The 19620-nt window shown below is 39.1% G+C and overlaps 1 protein-coding gene across 3 annotated transcripts in view; it reads left to right on the top strand.

Moving 5' to 3' along the window:
• rorc (RAR-related orphan receptor C) overlaps positions 1-19620 on the top strand; it is a 29421-nt gene that overhangs the window by 6323 nt on the left and 3478 nt on the right. For 2 of the 3 annotated variants that reach the window (XM_015019633.1, XM_015019634.1), the window contains exons 3-8: positions 4461-4490; positions 14971-15056; positions 17437-17578; positions 17664-17993; positions 18092-18193; positions 19080-19201. In XM_015019633.1, coding sequence (XP_014875119.1) covers positions 4461-4490; positions 14971-15056; positions 17437-17578; positions 17664-17993; positions 18092-18193; positions 19080-19201 — 812 coding nt within the window. Of the gene's footprint in view, positions 1-4460; positions 4491-6504; positions 6741-14970; positions 15057-17436; positions 17579-17663; positions 17994-18091; positions 18194-19079; positions 19202-19620 lie in introns of those variants that run through there. The other variant, XM_015019635.1, reaches the window with a different exon arrangement.

Here is a 19620-nt window from a genome sequence, read left to right as displayed (position 1 = left end):
TCAAAATTGGTCACAAACATTGGGTTTGAGTGACTGCTGTCTCAGCCTTACTTGATTTTATAGTCCGTAATTGATACAATGAGTAATAAAAAGGCGCATTTAACATCATACATTAGCGCAAATATCGGAAAAATCCCTAACAAGCATTTCTAAATCTACAATTTTGATCGCAAAAAACCCCTAAAACAATCACAAAATCCTGGAGTAACAGCTATTTATTGATATTTTAACAGTTTAATTGGTTTTCTCAATATATTCTGGCACAACCAGACCTTTATGAACATTCAGATTTTTGATATGGCCCGAAAAGAAAATGGGTTTGACCCTGAGATGTTCTACGATGGCCAAACCTGAGTTAAATATAGCTGACTATCTCCAAAAATCCTAAAAAAAAAAAAAAAAATGCTGTTTATTGATGAAGCCCATCTACCCTGACTGACCTTGAGAAGATCTGCAAAGACAAATGGGAAAAACACCCCAAAACAGATTTTACACGTTTGTAGAAATACTAAAGAAGACCTAAGATTGCAATTTGTGGCAAACAATATTTCAAATAAATGACATAAATGTTTTTTGCCTGTGATGACAATTTACTTAAATAGTTACAAAAAAAAAGTCTTAAATCTTGTTTTGCTCTTTGCTATGGTCATTTTTTTAAGCACTAATCAAATTAGTTTAATACAACAGCACGTTATGCTTTCTGCTCTGGATCTGACCTTTGATTCACCGAGTAATTCAACTCAGGATTCGCCTGCAGATGACACAAGACCAAATATGATCAAATTTTAGAGCAGCTGGAGGCAGAGCTGAAGCTGAAACGCTGTTATGCAACGCACACACACAGTGTTAAGTAGAAGTGGAAAAAGACAGTTTTAACAAGATTAGAGCTACTTAGAAGAAAACAAAATGTTAAAACTGGATGCTAAGGGGCTTAAGGATTTGGAGTAAAACAGCATCAGCTTACTGATCAGGTCCTAGAAACTGGTTTATTCAGGGTGAAGCGGAGAGTCGCTGTGTTTGTGCAGCTCTTGTTCGGTTTCATGCTGCTGAGCCGGCTGTTCTTGGGGTGATGAGTTTGTTGGGTTTTGTGGCTGCTGTGGGTGTCTTCTCATATTTCTTAAGCAATTTTGGTGTCGCTCACACAAAAAGAAAACCCCTCTTCTCTGTTCAGAAATTAATTCTTTGCGTTGTCACTGCTCACCCGCTGTGGATTCGATCCGCTTCATCAGTCGTTTGTGAATCTGACATCGGTTTCTGTTGCTGCGGCATCCGGTTGCTACCCTGCTTAAATGTTGCAGTTTAATAGTTATACTCTTCTCAGCTGTTCGAGAAATTAAGCTACGATGTCTTAATGATTGTTCTCTATTTCACGAGAGAGTAAACGCTATCATTAGTCTTAAATTAGAACTTTTTCTATTTTTTTTAAATTAAGAAAACAGGATTTTTACTAGAATTCAGTCTCATCATGATGCATGTTGTCAGCCTAAAATATTTAATACATTTTCTACAATTATTATTTTTTAAATTCATGGCCTTTGAGCTGCCTGGCTGAATCCAGAAAGCCTTATTAGCTCTAAGGACATGGAATTAATGCCATTTGTTGGTCAACAGTCCAGTTTAATCCTCATCATCAACTAAGTTATCCTCATGAGGCTTTTATATAGTTACAATTAGTGCCACTTTTTTTCTTTTTTTTACTTTGATAATTTTCTATAACACGATTTTTACCCTTTTAATCAGCAATGAAATCATCCGCATAAAAACAGGTGTTTTTATTGTAAAGGTGTATTTTTATTCAGGCAAACTTGTCGTCCTCCTCTCCGGGCTCAGTGGTCTCCTGTACTGTTATGTAATGCAGCGACTGTCAACTCAGCAGCGAGCCTCGGTGTCAGCGCGCAGACAAGCCAGTGAAATTTTGACTGACGGGTTTCGCCAGCAGCCAGCTTCCTCTGCGGAGGCTTAATGGCCACCCCGACATCTGGATGTAGCTGAACGTGTTTTCACCTAATTTTACAGGAATACGGCTAGTTTTTATTTTTTTCAAAAGAAATATTCGTGTTTTAAGCACAAAAAGAAAAGCAGTAGTTTTCTTTTTTTTTTTTTTGCTGTTTCGTGCATTTCTTTAATTTAGTTCATCGTCCGAGTAAATACCAAATTGTATTGTTAAACGATCGAATGAAAACGGACCAAAATTTAAGAAAAATGCATCACTAAAAGTTGAAAAACAAAACCTTTTGCGAAACAATTCCCTTTAAAGCACCTGCCCGGCTCGTGTTGACGTGTTTTTTGAATTTTCCGTGCGTGCACTGCTCTGCTTTCATTCCATACTTTCTGCTTATGAAGCAAAACTGATTTGATGAGGGCAAGAAAACAGAGGAAACCACAGAGGACCTGAAGTGGCGCCAGACAAAGGCCGGCAAACTCTGCGCCTTCCATTGATACTTATCTGCTTTGCCTTAAAACATCTCTCTCTCTCTCTTTCCTTCTCTTTCTCTTTCTGTCTCTCTTTTTCTCTGACTAACACACGCACACACACACACACACACACTGGTGTGTACGACTCCAGAAATAAACTCTTTGGTTCAGAACCGACCCTCTCTCACACCTACTGCAACACAGACTCTCACAACTGCGGTCAAACAGGCAGACGAAAAAGGAGGACCAGTTGCTTCACAGACACCCACCTTCCTCTGCCTTTATCTCTGCTGTGTAAATGCACTGAAGTGTCACACAAACAGACACCAGCGCAAATAGGAATCTGCTAATTTAACCACTTTTACCCAGGATTCTTATCTGTCCAGTTTGTGCACCAGAAAGAAAAAAAAGATCTTTCATCCAAACCACCCGATAGGAAGAGGACTTAATTTAAGCTTAGTATGAGTAGCTGAATTGCTTTCTGAGTTATTTAATTGTTAGGATGTCCCAAATGTCCAGGAAGCGGGCTGCCGTGTTTAATTGCATGTTTTGCTCATGATAGAGGATGTTGTGATTCTGAATTCAGGCGTCTCTGCAGATGGCACGTCGGTACGTTGTCAGCCACCTCATCACAGTTAGTCATGCTGCAGTGAAGGTTTCGGTGGCAGAAGCATTTAGATTATTCATGTAGTGAAAGACAGTATCAGTGTACTGTAAGTAGCCGAAACATTAGAAGTAGATTATCACGATGCGATGGCAAGATGGTGATTAATTTGGATCATTTTCTGCAGATGGCAGCTGATTTGATCTTGATAACTTCAATTGCGTCTCCATAATTATTTATCGCGAGGCGCATTGTTAGTGTCAAAGATTTTGCCGTTTATCTGTGTCATTATCTTGTGATTATATTTTTATTATGTAATTTTAAATAAGCTGCAGATGTGACAACAATTTCATTTAACGCTTAACCTAAGATAACGCCTTTTTTTTTGTAAATGAGTTTAATAATGTAATTGTCCAGAGATGACCTAATTTGTGATAACTCAAATTGTAGGATAACTCAGCTTGTGGCAAATATTTTCTAATTTTATGACTAAAGCTCATCATTATCTCAAAGCTACTCATTTTACAACAACAACAACAGTCTCAGTGCACTAAAATGAATATGAGATGAGATGGAATTGTGAGTAATTAATCACATCTTGAAACAAGAGCTCACTGCACCTTGATGACATTTTACATTTTGTCTTGATCTCAACATATTTCATTTAGGATAATAATTTAGTTATCTCTATTTAGTTAGACCTCATTTTTATGATAACTGTTTATTAAGTCTTTGTGCTCAATATGACTAATTTAGTGACGTTTTGTAGTCCTTTGTCTACGCCCTTTTCTTGAAATAAATCATTTTGCCAATACTTGCTAAATGTATAATTGTCATAACAGGTTTTGTGACTACTGCCTCTACTGAGCTCCAATAACAGTTTAATTATTTTGAGACAGCAAAGTCGTTTGTTTTTTTTTCAGGTAAAGAGTTAACGTGGTAATAAGGAAAGGAATCAATACGATTATAAGTTATTCATTAACGCGTTGCTGTTACAGATCATCAGCTTCTGCCGCGATAAGAGCGGCTCTTTCTTGGCATGCAATGGTTATCTCGTGATCTTTAGCTAACAAGGCTCTTTTTCTCAAGATATCTAGAGAGATAAGCAAGCCTCCTTTTGGTTTTGCTAAGAAAACACAAATACTGTTGTTGTGTTTTGTCTAAATTGTATTCAGTGAAAATGTTAAGCTTTTTGATGTTTGTGTTGGCAAAGGCATAGTCTGATGATCATGATTTCTTTTTGTGATTAAATCTCTTACAGATGTGTCAGCATGTCATTGGTGTTCTTACAATGTTGTTTATTTTTATTTTTTATGTTTGATATTATTTGGAAATGTTGACAATTTGCTGTAATGTTGAACTGAGACAATGAGCAATCCATATTGTAGTTTTTTTTTAAATTTCTGTATTTGGAGCTAATAATGTTCACTGTTTTCCACAGGAGGCGCCGTGTCCAAGAAGACTCATTTGAGTAAGTCGTCTGTGTTCAAACCGTCTCTGTGCGTTAGCCTCGCATGATGTGTGTGTGTCTGCATACGGTAATGACATTGCTCGTGTTTGTGCTAGATATTTGTGCATGCACTGCGGTTAACTTCATAGTTTGTGAACATGCAACTTTGCACCTGTACAGCAAACACACACACACACACACACACACACACACACACACTTACATATTGGTGTCGCTGGGGTTGAGCTATTAGCAAACCCGGTGAGGGTTGTGTGTGTTGCACCTGTGCGCCTCCCCCACCCCTCCTTTCTCCCATGTACAGGCACACAGACATGTGCTCAGACACACACAAACACCAGCTACTTTGGCATCTGAATGCAGATGAGAGCGATAGCATCTCGTCTTTTTTTAACTCTTTTGGTTTAACACTTTCTGCCACAACTTTAGCACACCTGGCCGTGTTATCAAGTGTGGGATGCTCTGCGTAACACAGCTTTTGTATTAAGTGGTGTGCTGATAAACAAGCTGAGGCTGAACGGTGATAAATTTGCTGGAAATGTGAATGAAAATTTAAACCCAGAGGTGTTGAAGCGTTGGTGTCCTTTTTTTATTCATCATTCAGCTGCTTCAAAAGGAGAAATATCAGTGTGGGGGAGACAAAGAAATGTACTGAGAAAGCAGGGGTGTGTTGCCTATTTGCATATTTACCCAAACACTGTTAATACAGTTTAGAAACTCAGACTTTTTATTTTGTTTTGTTTTAAGTGTTAAAACTTACCCCTGAGGTATTTTAAAGATAGTTTCAGTGTGAAAATTATTAGCTTACGCCATATGTCCTTTGAAAATATGTGATGAATCATTAAATAGATATTACACACCTGCCCCTCACTATCTTCAGCAGGGCCCTCTTGTTTGCCTTTTCCAAAGTTTTACACACACTCATGTTAATTTTTGTGGTGAGAAAAAAATCCATTAGAGGTGGAAAATTTACAAAAACTAATCTCCCCTAACCTTAAACTAGAGCGCTCTTTATGGAGCTTTTGATGCATCCTGCTGATGCTAACAAATTAAATCCGTCTTCATCTTGAGCTCGGTTCAAAACCGACTGGCACTAATTCATACTGATACCAACCAGGTCCGTCTGAAGAGAGGAAACACCAAGCATGATACTGCCACCACCACGTGGTTCTTTTGGTGATATCCAGTCTTCTTGTTTGTGTCAAACGATCCTTTTGGAGCTGCGACCAAAAAGTTAAGATTTTGAGAAGTTTTAGCCGAACCTGGATGTTTTCTTTCTTCCAAACAACCCTTCCTCTCAGTCACAGCATATCTCATGAAAAACACAACTCGCCTTTCTTTACTTAGTAATCAGTTTTTTTTTAGTTTGTAAGTAATGCTATCAACTTGTTCCACGCACCCTTGACTGATACCTTTTTTTGAAAAGCTTCCTTTTGTTTCAGCTGAGAGGTATAAACAGGAATATCTTAAGCTAATCAGATGCACAGCAAATGATGTTTGTGTGGATTAAAGTGGTGCATCAAACACCAGCTTATTGTAGCTCTTTAGATCTTAAAACACATTTTGCCTGTAAGTTAACGCAGAAACTTACCTGCGGATCTGCAAGCTAAGCTGAAAGCTTTGGAGTGAAAAGGAGCAAAAACGTTGCATAAATATTTGTAAAACTCCACAAGCTAACAGGAAAGTAAAAGTTTTTAAACACTGTTTGCACGGTAGGAATAAAATAAAACCCAAGGTCGTTTCTGCACCCAGCATGTTTCAGCTGCATCGTTCAGGGACTCCTGCTTAACCGAGTACAGCTTTATTCACATGGAGAGCCTGAGAGGCACCAGACATTATGAGGCTTTTCTTCTTCTCTTATGTGTTATAGAGTGAGGGGGTGCAGGATAACAACAAAGGCATAAGGAAAAAAAAAAGTTCCTTGAAAAAAAAAAAGTCAAGACAGGGGACAGTCCCCCCCTTTTCTTTGTCTTATGCCTCTCTCTCTCACACACAGAGAAGGAAGGTGAGGCGGTGTCTGTCACTCAAAAGTCTGAATATGTGTGCTGAAGCTGCAGTGAGTACCTGACCCAGCTCTCTGAAGGACGAACAGGAAAAAAAAAAGAAAAGAAAGAAGGCAGATTAAAAGATATTGTTCACCATAGAAAAAAGAAAAGAAGTGATAGACGCTAGGCAGACAAAGTGAGAGGAAAGTAGAGTTTGTGAAAGTGGGACAAACGTCTGATACGAGTGGAGGAGTGAGGATGATGCGAGGTAGGGATGAACTTCTCTGGTCTGTATCTGTGTGTGAATGTGTGTGTGTGTGGGCAGTGCAATCAAAGATATTTTATCGGGTTAAATCGATTAAAGCCGATGCTTCGTGATGCTCCGAGTGCTTTTGGTTTCAAGCAGCAGCGTTTCTGTTCTGGCTTTCATGAAATACTTGAAATAAGTTTCCTTTCATGCAGACACCTGTCGCTTCAAACAGCTCCCTCATGCAGCTTCATTAAGCGTTTTGTTCAGTTTCTCTCTCTCATTTTTTTTTTTTAATAACGCAGTTATTCTTCAAAACCTACTCTGCTACAACTCTCAGGTTCACGCGAGAAATTTTTGGTCACTCTGCTTTGGATCCTCTACGGGTTGCATTTTTATCTCATAACTGCTCTCTATGAAGCCTGGTGTTTTGAAACTTATTTGTTCTCTCCAGAGTTCTGCATTGGTTGACTGTTGGCGACGTTCACGCCGATTGATGTGTTTCGCTTTTATGCTTTGGTAACATGATTCAGAGTTAGCTCCCTTTGATGGCTTTAAGATTTGAATCATTGCCACGGTTATTTCTGCCCACAGGTACTGTACAGCTCACGTATGGCATTTCGTTCAATTCAGAGAGCGACAATTCAAAGTGCGGCGAGAAACACACGAAAGTCCGCCTGTAACGCCGCGCGTCTTGCCCTTGTTCCGAGTCGTTTACATTTTTAGTGGTAGTATTCCACTGGCTGAACTGAGCATAAAGTGGAGCAGGCCGAAATGCGATGATGCAAGCCTGATTTTTTTTTATTTTTTTTTTGCATTCGCTTCCACTGAATACAAATCAACGGAAAACAGGATGCAGCCTGACCGCAGGGCATCGGTTTAAATGGACTAACTCCATGCAGACGCGGAAGACCCGGCGCTCAGTCGAAAGTGATGATTGAACAAGAAGAATGTCGCTTTCTGGTGTTGTAGGGACAGAAAGGTGAAAAACTGAGGCGCAACAAGTTTTCCCGTGCACAAAGCTGCTTAAATGGTTTTGCTGTTGCAGCCTGCAGACACACACACACACGCACACACACACACATTTACAAACACACACACCTTTGCAGCTGCTTCTTAGATGGCGCCTAGATGCAGCCTATCTCTCTCCTGCAGCTGCACTGTGGATACTGCGAAACCATACAGCACCCTCCAACTGATGGAGATATTACTAAATATTTCTGCCTCTTAGCCGCAGCAGGTTAACCTGTTTGCTCCCTGAATTTACACACACACACACACATACACACGCACACACGGCTCAGTTAGTGCATTTTGTGGGATTCCTGTGCAGATCTTAGAGTTTTTTTTAGTTTTTTTTTATCAGAAAAAGGATTTCCTTGTTCCTCCCGCTGCATAAAACTTGCACACAACTCTTCCAAAAGCACCAGAAGCGGTTTTTCTTCAGATCAAAGCCGACTTCACGATCGCAGGTGACACATTCTCCCCAAAATATGGTAAATGAAATACAGCAGTTGAGCTGATTCATACCCACTGCTACCGTCAAAACACGACTTTTGTCTAACACCTCCGAAATCAGAAGGCACTTCAAAGTCCTAACGGATGTCAAGTGGTGCTCAGATCGGCTTTAATAATTCCCCTGTCCCTCAAAAAGGATACCGTGGGCAGTTTTCCATCTTTGTTGTTTATTGTCTCAAAGCAGCTCACCGATGAATGACTTATCGATTGTCTACAACCACACTCGTTTCAAAAACAAAAATCTAACTAGTCATACATTTAAATATATTTAAACAAGATGTCCTTTGCATTAAATCAGTCGTCCTCCAAAGGTCATTCAGAGTGCTTTTAAATTACTCACTTATGATATTACTGCACTGGCAAAAATCTTTATTTTCATTTTCATTAAAAAATTTTTGGCCCTTTTTTGTTAAAAACAAATTTTGTTTTGCTTTGGGGTCACTATTTAACATGTCAGTAAAATAACTGATTATTGTTTATCTATTTATTATGACACAATTAATCTCCTGTGCACTTCAAAACAAGTTATTTTGGTAACATATTTCACATTAAAAAAAAAACTCGGAAATTAATATATTTTCAAATGCATATTCAGAAAATAATTCACTTTCTATATGATGTCTTACTTATTTAATTTCTTGGTTAAAAATGGTCAAACAATTTTTTACGTTCATACATTAGGAAACATTTTGCTCTTCAACCCAAGTTTACCTGTAAGGCTTACCTGCATATATATTTTTGATTATTGCAATGACTTAAATAAAGAAAACAAATTCAGAAAAGTATTTATTCCATGTTGCAAATAAAGAGATGAAGTGATTCTAAACTACATTATCTTTCTCTGGGTAAAATGTAAATAGACTTTCTGATCATCTTTTTGCTCTGGATAAACTTTGTTGAGTGTGTGTGTGTGTGTGTGTGTGTGTGTGTGTGTGTGTGTTTGTGTGTGTGTGTGTGTGTGTGTGTTTGCGTGTGTGTTTTGTGTACATACAAACTTTGGTTGCTGCTTTGCTTGCGTTTGTAAGCTTCCGTAAGAGGAAAGCTGAGGGTTTTTTTTTTTTTTTTTACAGTGCAAAGAGCAGATTGCTGACAGGGTGATTTTAGATGGACTGACTGTAGAGTTGTGCGTTATCAGTAAAGCGTTTTTCTCCGTTGTTTGTTTCTCATATGTAAAAATAAATACAGTGGCCTTAAATCAATTTTACACAACTGTGGTGGGAAGAGTTTAGTAAAACTCTTTTAGGGTTAAAAGCTCTCACAAATAAAATCTCTCCATTAGAGTATTTGACTTTTTTAAATTTCAATATATTTTTTGTTTAAAATGTTTTACATACCTTTAGCTCTCTAGACCAACCTGAATCTACTTTTACCCATTCATGATTTAGTGGTTGTGATTTTTTTTTTTTTTTTTTTTAATCGAGACTCCTCATCTTTGGCCCATTTTCTATCGGAGGATATTACAGAGTGAAGCCTGACACACATTTAGCTGCACCTCGGTCAAATGAACCTGAAGCCAAGTAAAGTTTTAATGTGATGCAGAAATAGGATCGTATTTCTGCACCACATCAGAAACGTTCAGTTTTTTTTTTTCTTATCAGATTTTTCTCCTCTTTGTCTTTAGTAGATTGTCACAGCTTGGACTTTATAACTTTAGTTGGCTGCAAAACTTTTAAAATGTAGGATTAAATGTCTTAGACTTTGTGAAATCACAGGCACCCTAACCCTATCATAATACACTGTAACCTTACTAAACTCATAAAAAGTGTGAGAATGAAAACAGTGCACAAGAAACAATAACGGCAAGAAAATGTGTTCCTGACCTTCTCTGAAATAAGAAGAAACTCTTTCGAACGTTTGCATTTGCAGTCACAAGTAATGTTTTAAGTTTCTGCAGCACCTCTGCTTTTCTAAGACGAAGCAGATGAATTATTGATATAGGTAAACATTAATCAAAAGACACGTCTTATCATTAATTGCCCGTCTTCTTTGTTCACTGACAAATCAGAACATTTCCATCTCTGAAAATCCACTCAGCTCAAGACTCCTCGCTCCGTAACGTACCACCTCTCAGGTGCACACTTAAACTCGTAAATGAGTCGAGTGGGTGTTTTGCTAAAAGCTAACGCATGTTGTAACAGCAGCTTTCTGTGTGCAGAGCCTGTTCAGTGTCAGCACAACAGAGCGGAAATGCTGGAAAGCAGAACCGACCTGTGCTTTTAACAAACATGAAGACAGAGAGCTGGTTAATCGACGTGAACGGGAAACTCTTTCATGCATCACACTTATTTAAAGATTTTACAAAAAAACAATACTTATATATACGCAGAATGCACCTGTTGGGAATTTAATCTGAACAATTAAGACTTTTTGTGTAAAGTTTGTTTTAGTGCAACATTTAAACAAAACAAACAGAAAAGAAATAAAACAAAGAAAGGTTTCTGATATCATTATCTTTACTCATCAGGGCAGATTTTTTTGTCAAATGTTTTTATTCATTTCAAATAAAAATCATCAGGCACCATGCTTATTGTTCAGGTGTTTAACCAATGATGAAAGCTACATTCTTTGGATTCATTACGAGAAATGAGCAGAACAATTTAAATTTTCGCATTTTCAGTCTTGACTGTGGCAATCACGGCCTAAATAAAAATGAGTTGGTTTCTGTTGATTGAGTGGTGCAACATGTTAAATGTTAATGATTCAAAGTAAGAGAACTCAAGCCAGATGTTTAAATAACACGTTACCCGGTCTTTGTTTTTATTTAGCCCAGATAAATATGTTAACATTTGGACTTTTTCAGCCCATATCGGTCAAAATGTGGCCTCAAAAAAAAAAAAGAAAAGAAAAAAAAAGACATTTACAATGTTTCGACAGAAGACGTCTTCTTTTCTTTTTGTTGACTTCTACAGTGCCACACAAAGGGATTCTTACACATTTTTTATTTGCTCTCTTTAAACTGCAAAGCATTTTTAGAACTTTACGTAATAAGTCAGAAATAATTATTAACAGTAAACGGAAAGGATGCGTTGCAAAATCCAACTCAACCGAATACCTTACAAAGAGTAAAATAATGTTTTGCCAATGAACGAGAAGAGATTTAAGAGAATGGCACAGATGCAAACCTGTAGAGACGAGGACATCCACGTACGCTGACAGACCGGCTAAGGAAACAGAGACCAAAGGTCACCGTGGAGAAACTGCTGATCCACAACTCAGGTGGGAGAAAGTTTTTACCGAAAGACAGAGTTTCATTCAGATTAGGATCCAATTAAACCCTACATGTCACATAATGCTTGTTGTTGTAACAAAACATTTTGAAACCCACATGTTACAATTCTTCCACTTGTTGTTGGTCTATCACGTAAAATCCCAATGGAAACCATTGAATTCTGGGGTTTTCAGCTGATGTAATGCAAAAGAAAAAAAGTTTTGAGTAGTTCTGCACGGCGCTTTAACTTTCCCGGTCGTCTTTGTCATGTTGCGTTGCGCTAATAAAAGTAGAAATAATACACAATTTATTTTTGTTGTTTTTATTAGGTTTTTCCTACAATCCCAATTTTTTTGGAGAAAATATCACAATATTTGCAAACCCTGCGCTGCGCTCACCCCAGACACAATCTCTCTTCCTATGGTTAACATAAATTACACAAATGAAAGCGATAAAGCTGCAAAGTAATTTTATCTCGCAACCTCTGACAAACCTGCGTGCATCTGGAGATGTTGGGTTTTGATTTTATTGAGCTGTGGCTGGAGATAAGAAGGTGAGTCCCAAAATGCCTGGAAGCGCCATCTTTCTGCTGCTGATGTCATGATTTTGTTCAGTTTTTCTTTGCTCGCATCTATTGCAGCTTGAGAACCACCAGTGCTGCGATTGCATGGAAACATGGTGTTGTTTGATTATTGTGTGTTTCTATGTGTGTGATTGAGTGCGTGAGCTGTGAAAGATTGTGGGTCACGGTGGATTTCCTGTTGTTTGAGGTTGACAATCAGAACTGAAATAGCAGAAAAAGACAGAGACCACTGATGCTCCCTCCACATATCCTGCAACAGCTCTCAGAGAAACTTAGCTCAACTCACGGCTCTTTTTTTTTTTTTTTTTTGCAAAACTACACGATCCACAATGGATCTGAGCTCCTACGTCTTGAGGTCTTGAGGTCAAAGAGTCATGGCTAACTCTGCGAAATACCTTCTTGTCAGTCGTGCTTTTACTGCCTTCATCACTGTACGTACTTCCGCTTTTATGCGTTCAACTGCTATTTAATCTCATCCTCTGAAGCCTTCGGGTGATCCCTGTGGCACCAGATAAAGAGGGCACACACTGACACACTAACACACACTTGCGACAAAACAAAATCTGACACAGTTCTGCGCGGAAACACAAATACTTTTGTGAATAAAGGCAACATCCACAAGCAGGCGTGCGAGCTCAACTCGCCGGAGACAGTCACACCTTCGGAGTATGAGTGGAAGGAAGACAGGAGATGACACGACTAGATGAAAAGATTGTGGCGTGTTATGGCTTTCGCACGCTTCCAGATTTCGTACAGTAACGCAGACGGAACGCGCCGAGGCCTTTCTGTGAGGAGACGCGCAGAAAACACACATTTTCTAGACGGCTTTCTCAACATTTCTGCCGGTTTCGCATATTCTTTTGTGACAAAAACCGGCACTGAGCAAAAAGACTGAGAGGTGTGAGAGTTTACAGAGATCAGGGGCACAGGGGGAGGCGAGTGGGGGATGGACATTACTGGCAGTGATGAATGAAAGACTGCATTACTGGCAGTTGTCCTTTATGAGCGAGACAGAGAAGAATCACAAAGTAAAGAAATGACATAAAAGAGGGACAGTCAGAATGAAAGAGAAGTCAGGCAACCACTTAAAAGGACCTTGAGGTTGACACCTTCACATTCGCCACCTTTCTCCATTTGCAAATATTCCACGTCCTTAGACGACACCCCTCTTATTGCATTTGATGTTATTTTGTTCATTTTTACTAAGTCAGAAGGTGCTGGAGAGGAAAAAACCTTTGGTTTGCCATGGTCGCACAACTGCTGTTTGATGTTAAAGGGGAAGTACAGCATTAGAGAAATGTTCCCACTGCTGAGTTCACCTTTCTGTCTGCTTCCTTGGGTAAAATTGTGCAATTATTTCAAAGGGGCTGAAAGGGTTTCCTGTCTAGAGACACATAAACAAGTTTTTAATTGATTTTGCTTTTGTAACTGAGATAGTCATTTGTTTAGGCATGAAATAGGCACGTTTAGGCACGTGGCAGAAAATATCATATTTTGAATTTCTTTGTACATTAAAAATCCCAGTGAGGGTTTTATTACTTTCTGCTGTAAACATTTAACAAAATACAATACTTCTAACCAGATTTAATCAGCCGTGCAATTTGAGCAACTTTTGTGAAGCGTAATGAATATAGGATGAATATGGATTCGTGATTTTATGTGCTCTCATTCCCACTCTGATGAACTTTGAATTGCTTATTTTAATTTGAAATGTAGGCAATGACAGTAACACTCACATAAGATGCACTATGGCGACATTCAGAGTTTAAGTGAAAGGGAAACTGATCATCCTGAACAAGAACCCTCTACTTCGACCGATCGTCAATAATTTCTAATAATTCAAAATATCACATTACATCATCCACCGCTGCTTTTATTAAAACACAGCTTCACAACTTGTCTGATTCTAAAGGTATGAATTAATTCCCAGCTATTAAAAAACAAGCTTAGACATTTTCAAAATGCTACAAAAGCTCAAGTTTATAATTTTTGTTCAAATTATTTGAACGTTTTACAGATAACATTCTTCACATCAGCTTTATTATCACTTATAATAACAAAACCATGCTGATTTTCATTTCAAAATGATAAAAAAACATATAAACAATGTTCCAACGGTCATATGGTAGTTATAAAAATGTCATTGTCATCTGTACCTTCAAGCAAGAGCAAATTTGCACTAATCTGGTGACGAATGCTTGTTTCTGCACCCCGATGAAACGGCAGCCTGGTCTGCCTGACGTCTTCCTGACGGCGAGCTTGTGCCTCAGGAGTCTGCTCCATTTATCTGCAGTCGATCTTTGCAAATTATCTATCAGTGGTTTCAAGGTGTTTGGGCACTTTGAGTCTTTCTCTATTTCAAGACACCGTTAATGTTAAAAGGCTTTAATGCTTTTTCAGATTTGCATTAAAGACATCTCTTGACTGTTTGGCCAAACGATCGTGGGCCAGAAACTGTTGCAGCTCGACGAGGTTTCTTGTTTACTTCTTTCACATCTAATGCTGACGCACTCGCCGATAAATCTGCTGACTGTCAAATCTTCCAGACCTCAGGTTACGTCTGTCCTGGCCTCTGTCAAGACGTTTTCCAGTCAGTTACGTAGTTCTGTATGTTGTAAATGCTTGGCTAAGTGCATATATATATATATGTGTGTGTGTGTGTGTGTATGTGTGTGTGTGTGTGTGTGTGTGTGTGTGTGTGTGTGTGTGCGTGCATGTGTGTATTTTTGCGTCCGGCATGGAAATGTGTTTTGTTTTTTTTTAAATTGTAACATCAGTGTGATTTATTCACATGCTTTATGAACTTTTAAAACCATCATATTCAGTTTTTTTGTTTTGTTGAATTTTCCTTCCATGTCTGAAGTTGTGATACAAAAGAGTTTAGTGCTAAATCTTGAAAACTGTTAATTAAATTTTTGTTTTTCATTTTTGCCTCTTTTCAGCCCAGATTGAAGTTATCCCATGCAAGATTTGTGGCGATAAGTCTTCTGGAGTGCATTATGGAGTCATCACATGTGAAGGCTGCAAGGTGAGAAACAACAGACAAGAGAAAGGTGTTAACCACAAACTGTCTGGCTTTAATTTTTCCTCTTGTGGACCTTTTCACCTCTCGACCCCCACTGGGTCTGAGTTTTAAGTGTCAGAGGAAAAATAAGTGCAGCAAATTGTTCCTACATAAGATCTGGAGCACAAATTGCACAAAGTCCTGATGCAAGATAGAAACTTCCTTCAAAGAAATTGTACAATCCAGCAGCTTGTATTTTTGTTCTTGTTATCTGTTTGTGTTATGTTTTTATATAACTATATCAATTAATAATGAACCAACTGTAATCATCCCTTAACATATATTTCAATATTTTTATGTACCTTCATTTTCACAAGTTTTAGGTCATTAGCAGGACTGAGACACAGGGTCTTTTGGTTCGTGAGCAAAGCATTTTCACTGCTACTTACTAGCAAAAATAGAGGATATGAAAGATGCAACCTGAAATCCCAAAAATCTGTATTTGATGTATTTTATAAGTGTAAACCATTTTAAGATGGAGCTTATATTGATTTATCAAACAAAAAGCTGTAAAATAACCATTTACCAGACTGACAAATTTCTACTCTAAACTCAGCGTTTTGGTAAAACACATCTAATAAAACTCAACTCGATCAATGTTTTGCACCAAAAAGACACAAAACTTTTGATTATGCAAAAGTTTAGCATAATCAAACATTTCAGTCAAGAAAAGTAAGAAATTTTGAAATTCAAATTCAAATGGAGTCCTGTCTTAAGGTAGCTTTGTTTTAAAAGCCACAGGCAACATTTCTGCAAAGCATCAGACTGCAGGCTAACTCATGGAGGAGAGAGCATTATTTAATAACCAGCTTGTTAGACATGTATTACAATATTTCGCACAATAAGCACGTGTTATCATTGATTATATATTTCATAATAAGCTCTTATATGAGACAGTAGCATCAGAAAATTATCATAATGTGATCATACCAGCCCATGCCTCCTTCAGAAAAGCCTGTTTCCTCACTATGTCCAGTACAAAAGTCTAAGTGTTCAACTAAGTATATACTTCCAGTAGTTTTTTTCATCAGTAGTTGACAAAATAGCTGGTTAATGTTGCCTTTGTAGCATAAACACTGCAAAAGAATTAGCCCTGTTGAGTTTTTGCAGTGCAACTCACCCTAACCCAGCCTTCTTCATCTCTGAAGCTCAGTTATTACAGTATCGTTCCTTGATGTTGTTTAAATTGTTATAACAGTTTTCAGTCTGACTGTACATCGACTTTGAGAGTCAACTGAGCTGAAGTGATGTCATATTTGAGAACCGTGCAGCCAGAAGGCCAAGATGGGTAAATCCCAACAAGTTGTGCCCATCCTTTAAACTTCACAGGTAGAAGTCTTTCACAGACCAGACTTAGTTTGTTGTTTTGTTCTTATTCTTATTGTCTTGCAAGTCATTTCACAAGTGAGCTCATCAGATACGTTATAAACCTGGAGCCTCGTGACCACAAAAACACTTTCATACCAAAGAAAAGCAGTCTGTCCAGGTGTATGGGTTACTGATTTCTTGAATGTTCAAGAATCTACAGAGCTGTGATGATATATTTCACTAAAGATTTATTCAGTTTTGCTTCTTTTTGTCACACTTATGTGTTTCCAGACATCACAAAAGTTTAAATAACAAAGTCAAAATATGGTTCTCAGCTCATGATTCCATTGATTAAGGAAATGAAACTATTCAAACCAACCTGGCTCTGTTATATTATATTAGCCCACCTTGCTATAGCATGAATTTTGGTTGAATTTCACCACATATGCACAGGATTGGTTTCTGCCTGACCTGTAGAATCAGGAAATTTTATAATAAAAGCTGACTGACAGCATGATCTAAAAAAAAAAAAAAGAAAACATCATGAAGTCTAAAGAAATTCAAGAACAGATGAGGAACAGAGTCTATTAATCTGACGAGGATTATGTAGTCATTTGCAACCCTCCCACGGTGAGAGCCGTTTTCCACAAACGGAGGAAATATGACACAGTGGTGAACCATTGCATGAATAGCTGGCCCACCAAAATGGCTCCAAGAGCGAATGAGCAATCAGTAAGTTTTCCTCAAAATCTGCACCAGTTCAAAGATTGAAACCATTAAAAAAAAAAGCGCAAACGTTCGTCTCACATTTGCTTAAAGAATATTCTGACGATCCCCAAAGGTTTCTGATAAATGAAATCCTTTGAAAACCGCATTGCGTTATTTCACAGGTTACCTTTGTCTGAGCTGTTTTTGACTTTTTCTTCTCTGTTATGACAAAATTGGTCATTTTCTGCTGAAAAAATGAAATATTCAGTAAGAATGAACCTCATGTCTTAGTGTTTCTGATTTAAGACTCATGCTTGTGAACCCGCAGGGCTTCTTCCGGCGCAGCCAGCTTCCCACCGTGTCCTACTCCTGCTCCAGGCAGAGTAACTGTCAGATCGACCGGGCCAGCCGGAACCGCTGCCAGCATTGCCGCTTGCAGAAGTGTTTGGCTCAGGGCATGAGCAGAGACGGTGAGGCAGAACCGGACATGTTGACTTTCCCCTTCACTTGCAGAAGTTCCCCGATTGCTCCTTTACCACCACGTGCTCTTTGCAGCTGTGAAGTTTGGCCGCATGTCCAAACGTCAGAGGGACTCTCTCATTGCCGAAGTGGAGCGACACAGACAGCAGCAGCAACAGCAGCAGCTTCAGGACGACACGCAGGTGGAGCTGTCCTACCCACCCAAAAACCGCCAGGACCACTCCCCGCAGCTCCTCCAGCCCATCGCTACGCCGTACCCCTACGTCGGCGACACCTACAGCGCAGAGGTCCACCCCTATCTGGTTTACTCCCCGAGCGACTCGCAGGGGTACCGGGCCTCCGGTGTCTCCCCTACGTCCAGATTCCAGGGGCGGGGGGACAGCGGTGGACACCATGACATCAGAGGTGAAAAACTGCAGTGGGAGCTCTCATTAAAAGCAGTTTTTTTTTTTCATCTTACTCTTGTCGTTCCTCACTATTGCTATTTTCTTCATTTTTGTCAGGATTTGACTCCAGACAGCAACATCAGGACCTCATGGCTCTTCATTCCTACAATCCTCTCGATGACCTCTACAACCACTATCCCCACTCTCTGCGAAACATAGGTGAGCAGTCAGCACAGTGAGCTCCTCGTGGTTAACACTTTGTAGAACTGAGTCTTTGCAGGCAAATCTTTACCAGTTTTTCACCCATTCTTCTTTGCAAAATAGCTCTAGCTCAGTCAGCCTGGATAGAAAGCGTTACTGTCATTCTCGTCCAGTCACAAGTGTTTCACAGCCTGGAACATCCATCGTCCTGAGGAACCTTTTACCCACAGCATCATTCTGCTACCACTGTGTTTGACAGTGAGGAAGCTGTGTTCAGCATTTTTTTAGGAAAACTCAATATGGTCCCACCTGATTGCAGCCTTTCTTTCACACATTTGCCGTGTCTCCACTTGATTTGGGGCGACATTAAAATGTCTAAAAACGATCTTTCAATGGTGGTTTTCTTCTTGCCACTCTCTCATGAAGACCAGATTTGTGGAGTGAGTGACCAACACTTTTCCAGGCAACCGATTCTCCTGCCTGAGTTGTGAACCTCTGCAGCTCCTCCACTTATGTCTCTCTGATTAAAGCTCTGCCTGTCAGTTTAAGTGAACTGCCATCTCTAGCTAGGTTTGCCTTTGTGCCATCCTCTTAATTTTAAAACGTGGTAACACTGAGATAATATGTTATAAAACTGCTTGCAATTTCTCAACCTGCCTGCCGTGTTACTTGATCTTTATAACCCTATTTGTTCACTAACAAACAAGTGGAAAAGTGGAAAAAGACTAAAATGGACTTGATGCAAATTCACGCCACACTTATCCTTTCACTTTCATTTTACAGTTATGCACTTTGTTGTGTTGCATTAAACCCGGTTACATGAAGCAAGGTGGTGCAAGGCACTGTATGCCTTCAACCTGTGATTACATTTGTAACATACAGGCGTTTTCTCTCCCTTCTTCAGATGAGCTGTGTGCCAGCATCGTGCGTTCCCACAGAGAAACCAGCCAGTACAGACTGGAGGAGCTGCAGGCTCTCAGATGGAAAGTGTTCAGCAGAGAGGAGATCCAAGTCTACCAGAGCAAGGTATCGTCAAACTAAAATTACCGTATTCTACTTGTTTTTTTTTTTATTTCTCAGGCTTCCTCTTGTGTGATTCAGACAGTCTCATATCAAAACACGTAGCTTCTCGTGGCTTCAGGTCGCCTTTGTTTGATGAATCAAACAGAAAACAGAGAAAACTTCTTTCATTGTTTTTTCCCCTCCTTCTTGCTCTCTGATCGCTCGCGTTTGTGAAATATAAGGACGGGGTGATGGTGGTGGGAGTAAATTAGGTCATTAAAATTGCAGCAGCAGAAGTATTTAAAGTGTCTTTAAAAATATTCCTACCCTTTGATTGTTTTGTTTTTTTTTCCAGTTTGTGCTGCTGCAACCACAAACTTCGGCTGAGTGTTTATGTGACAAAGTAGTGCAAGACTCAGAAGCATGCAGATAGAGATACACAA

This window comes from Poecilia latipinna, unplaced genomic scaffold (genome assembly GCF_001443285.1).
Source record: "Poecilia latipinna isolate Pla-1442-1.1 unplaced genomic scaffold, P_latipinna-1.0 Scaffold2460, whole genome shotgun sequence".
NCBI classification, from domain to species: Eukaryota; Metazoa; Chordata; class Actinopteri; order Cyprinodontiformes; family Poeciliidae; genus Poecilia; species Poecilia latipinna.
The sequence above is the reverse complement of the archived record's forward strand: the minus strand, read 5'-3'. Positions and strand labels throughout refer to the sequence as shown.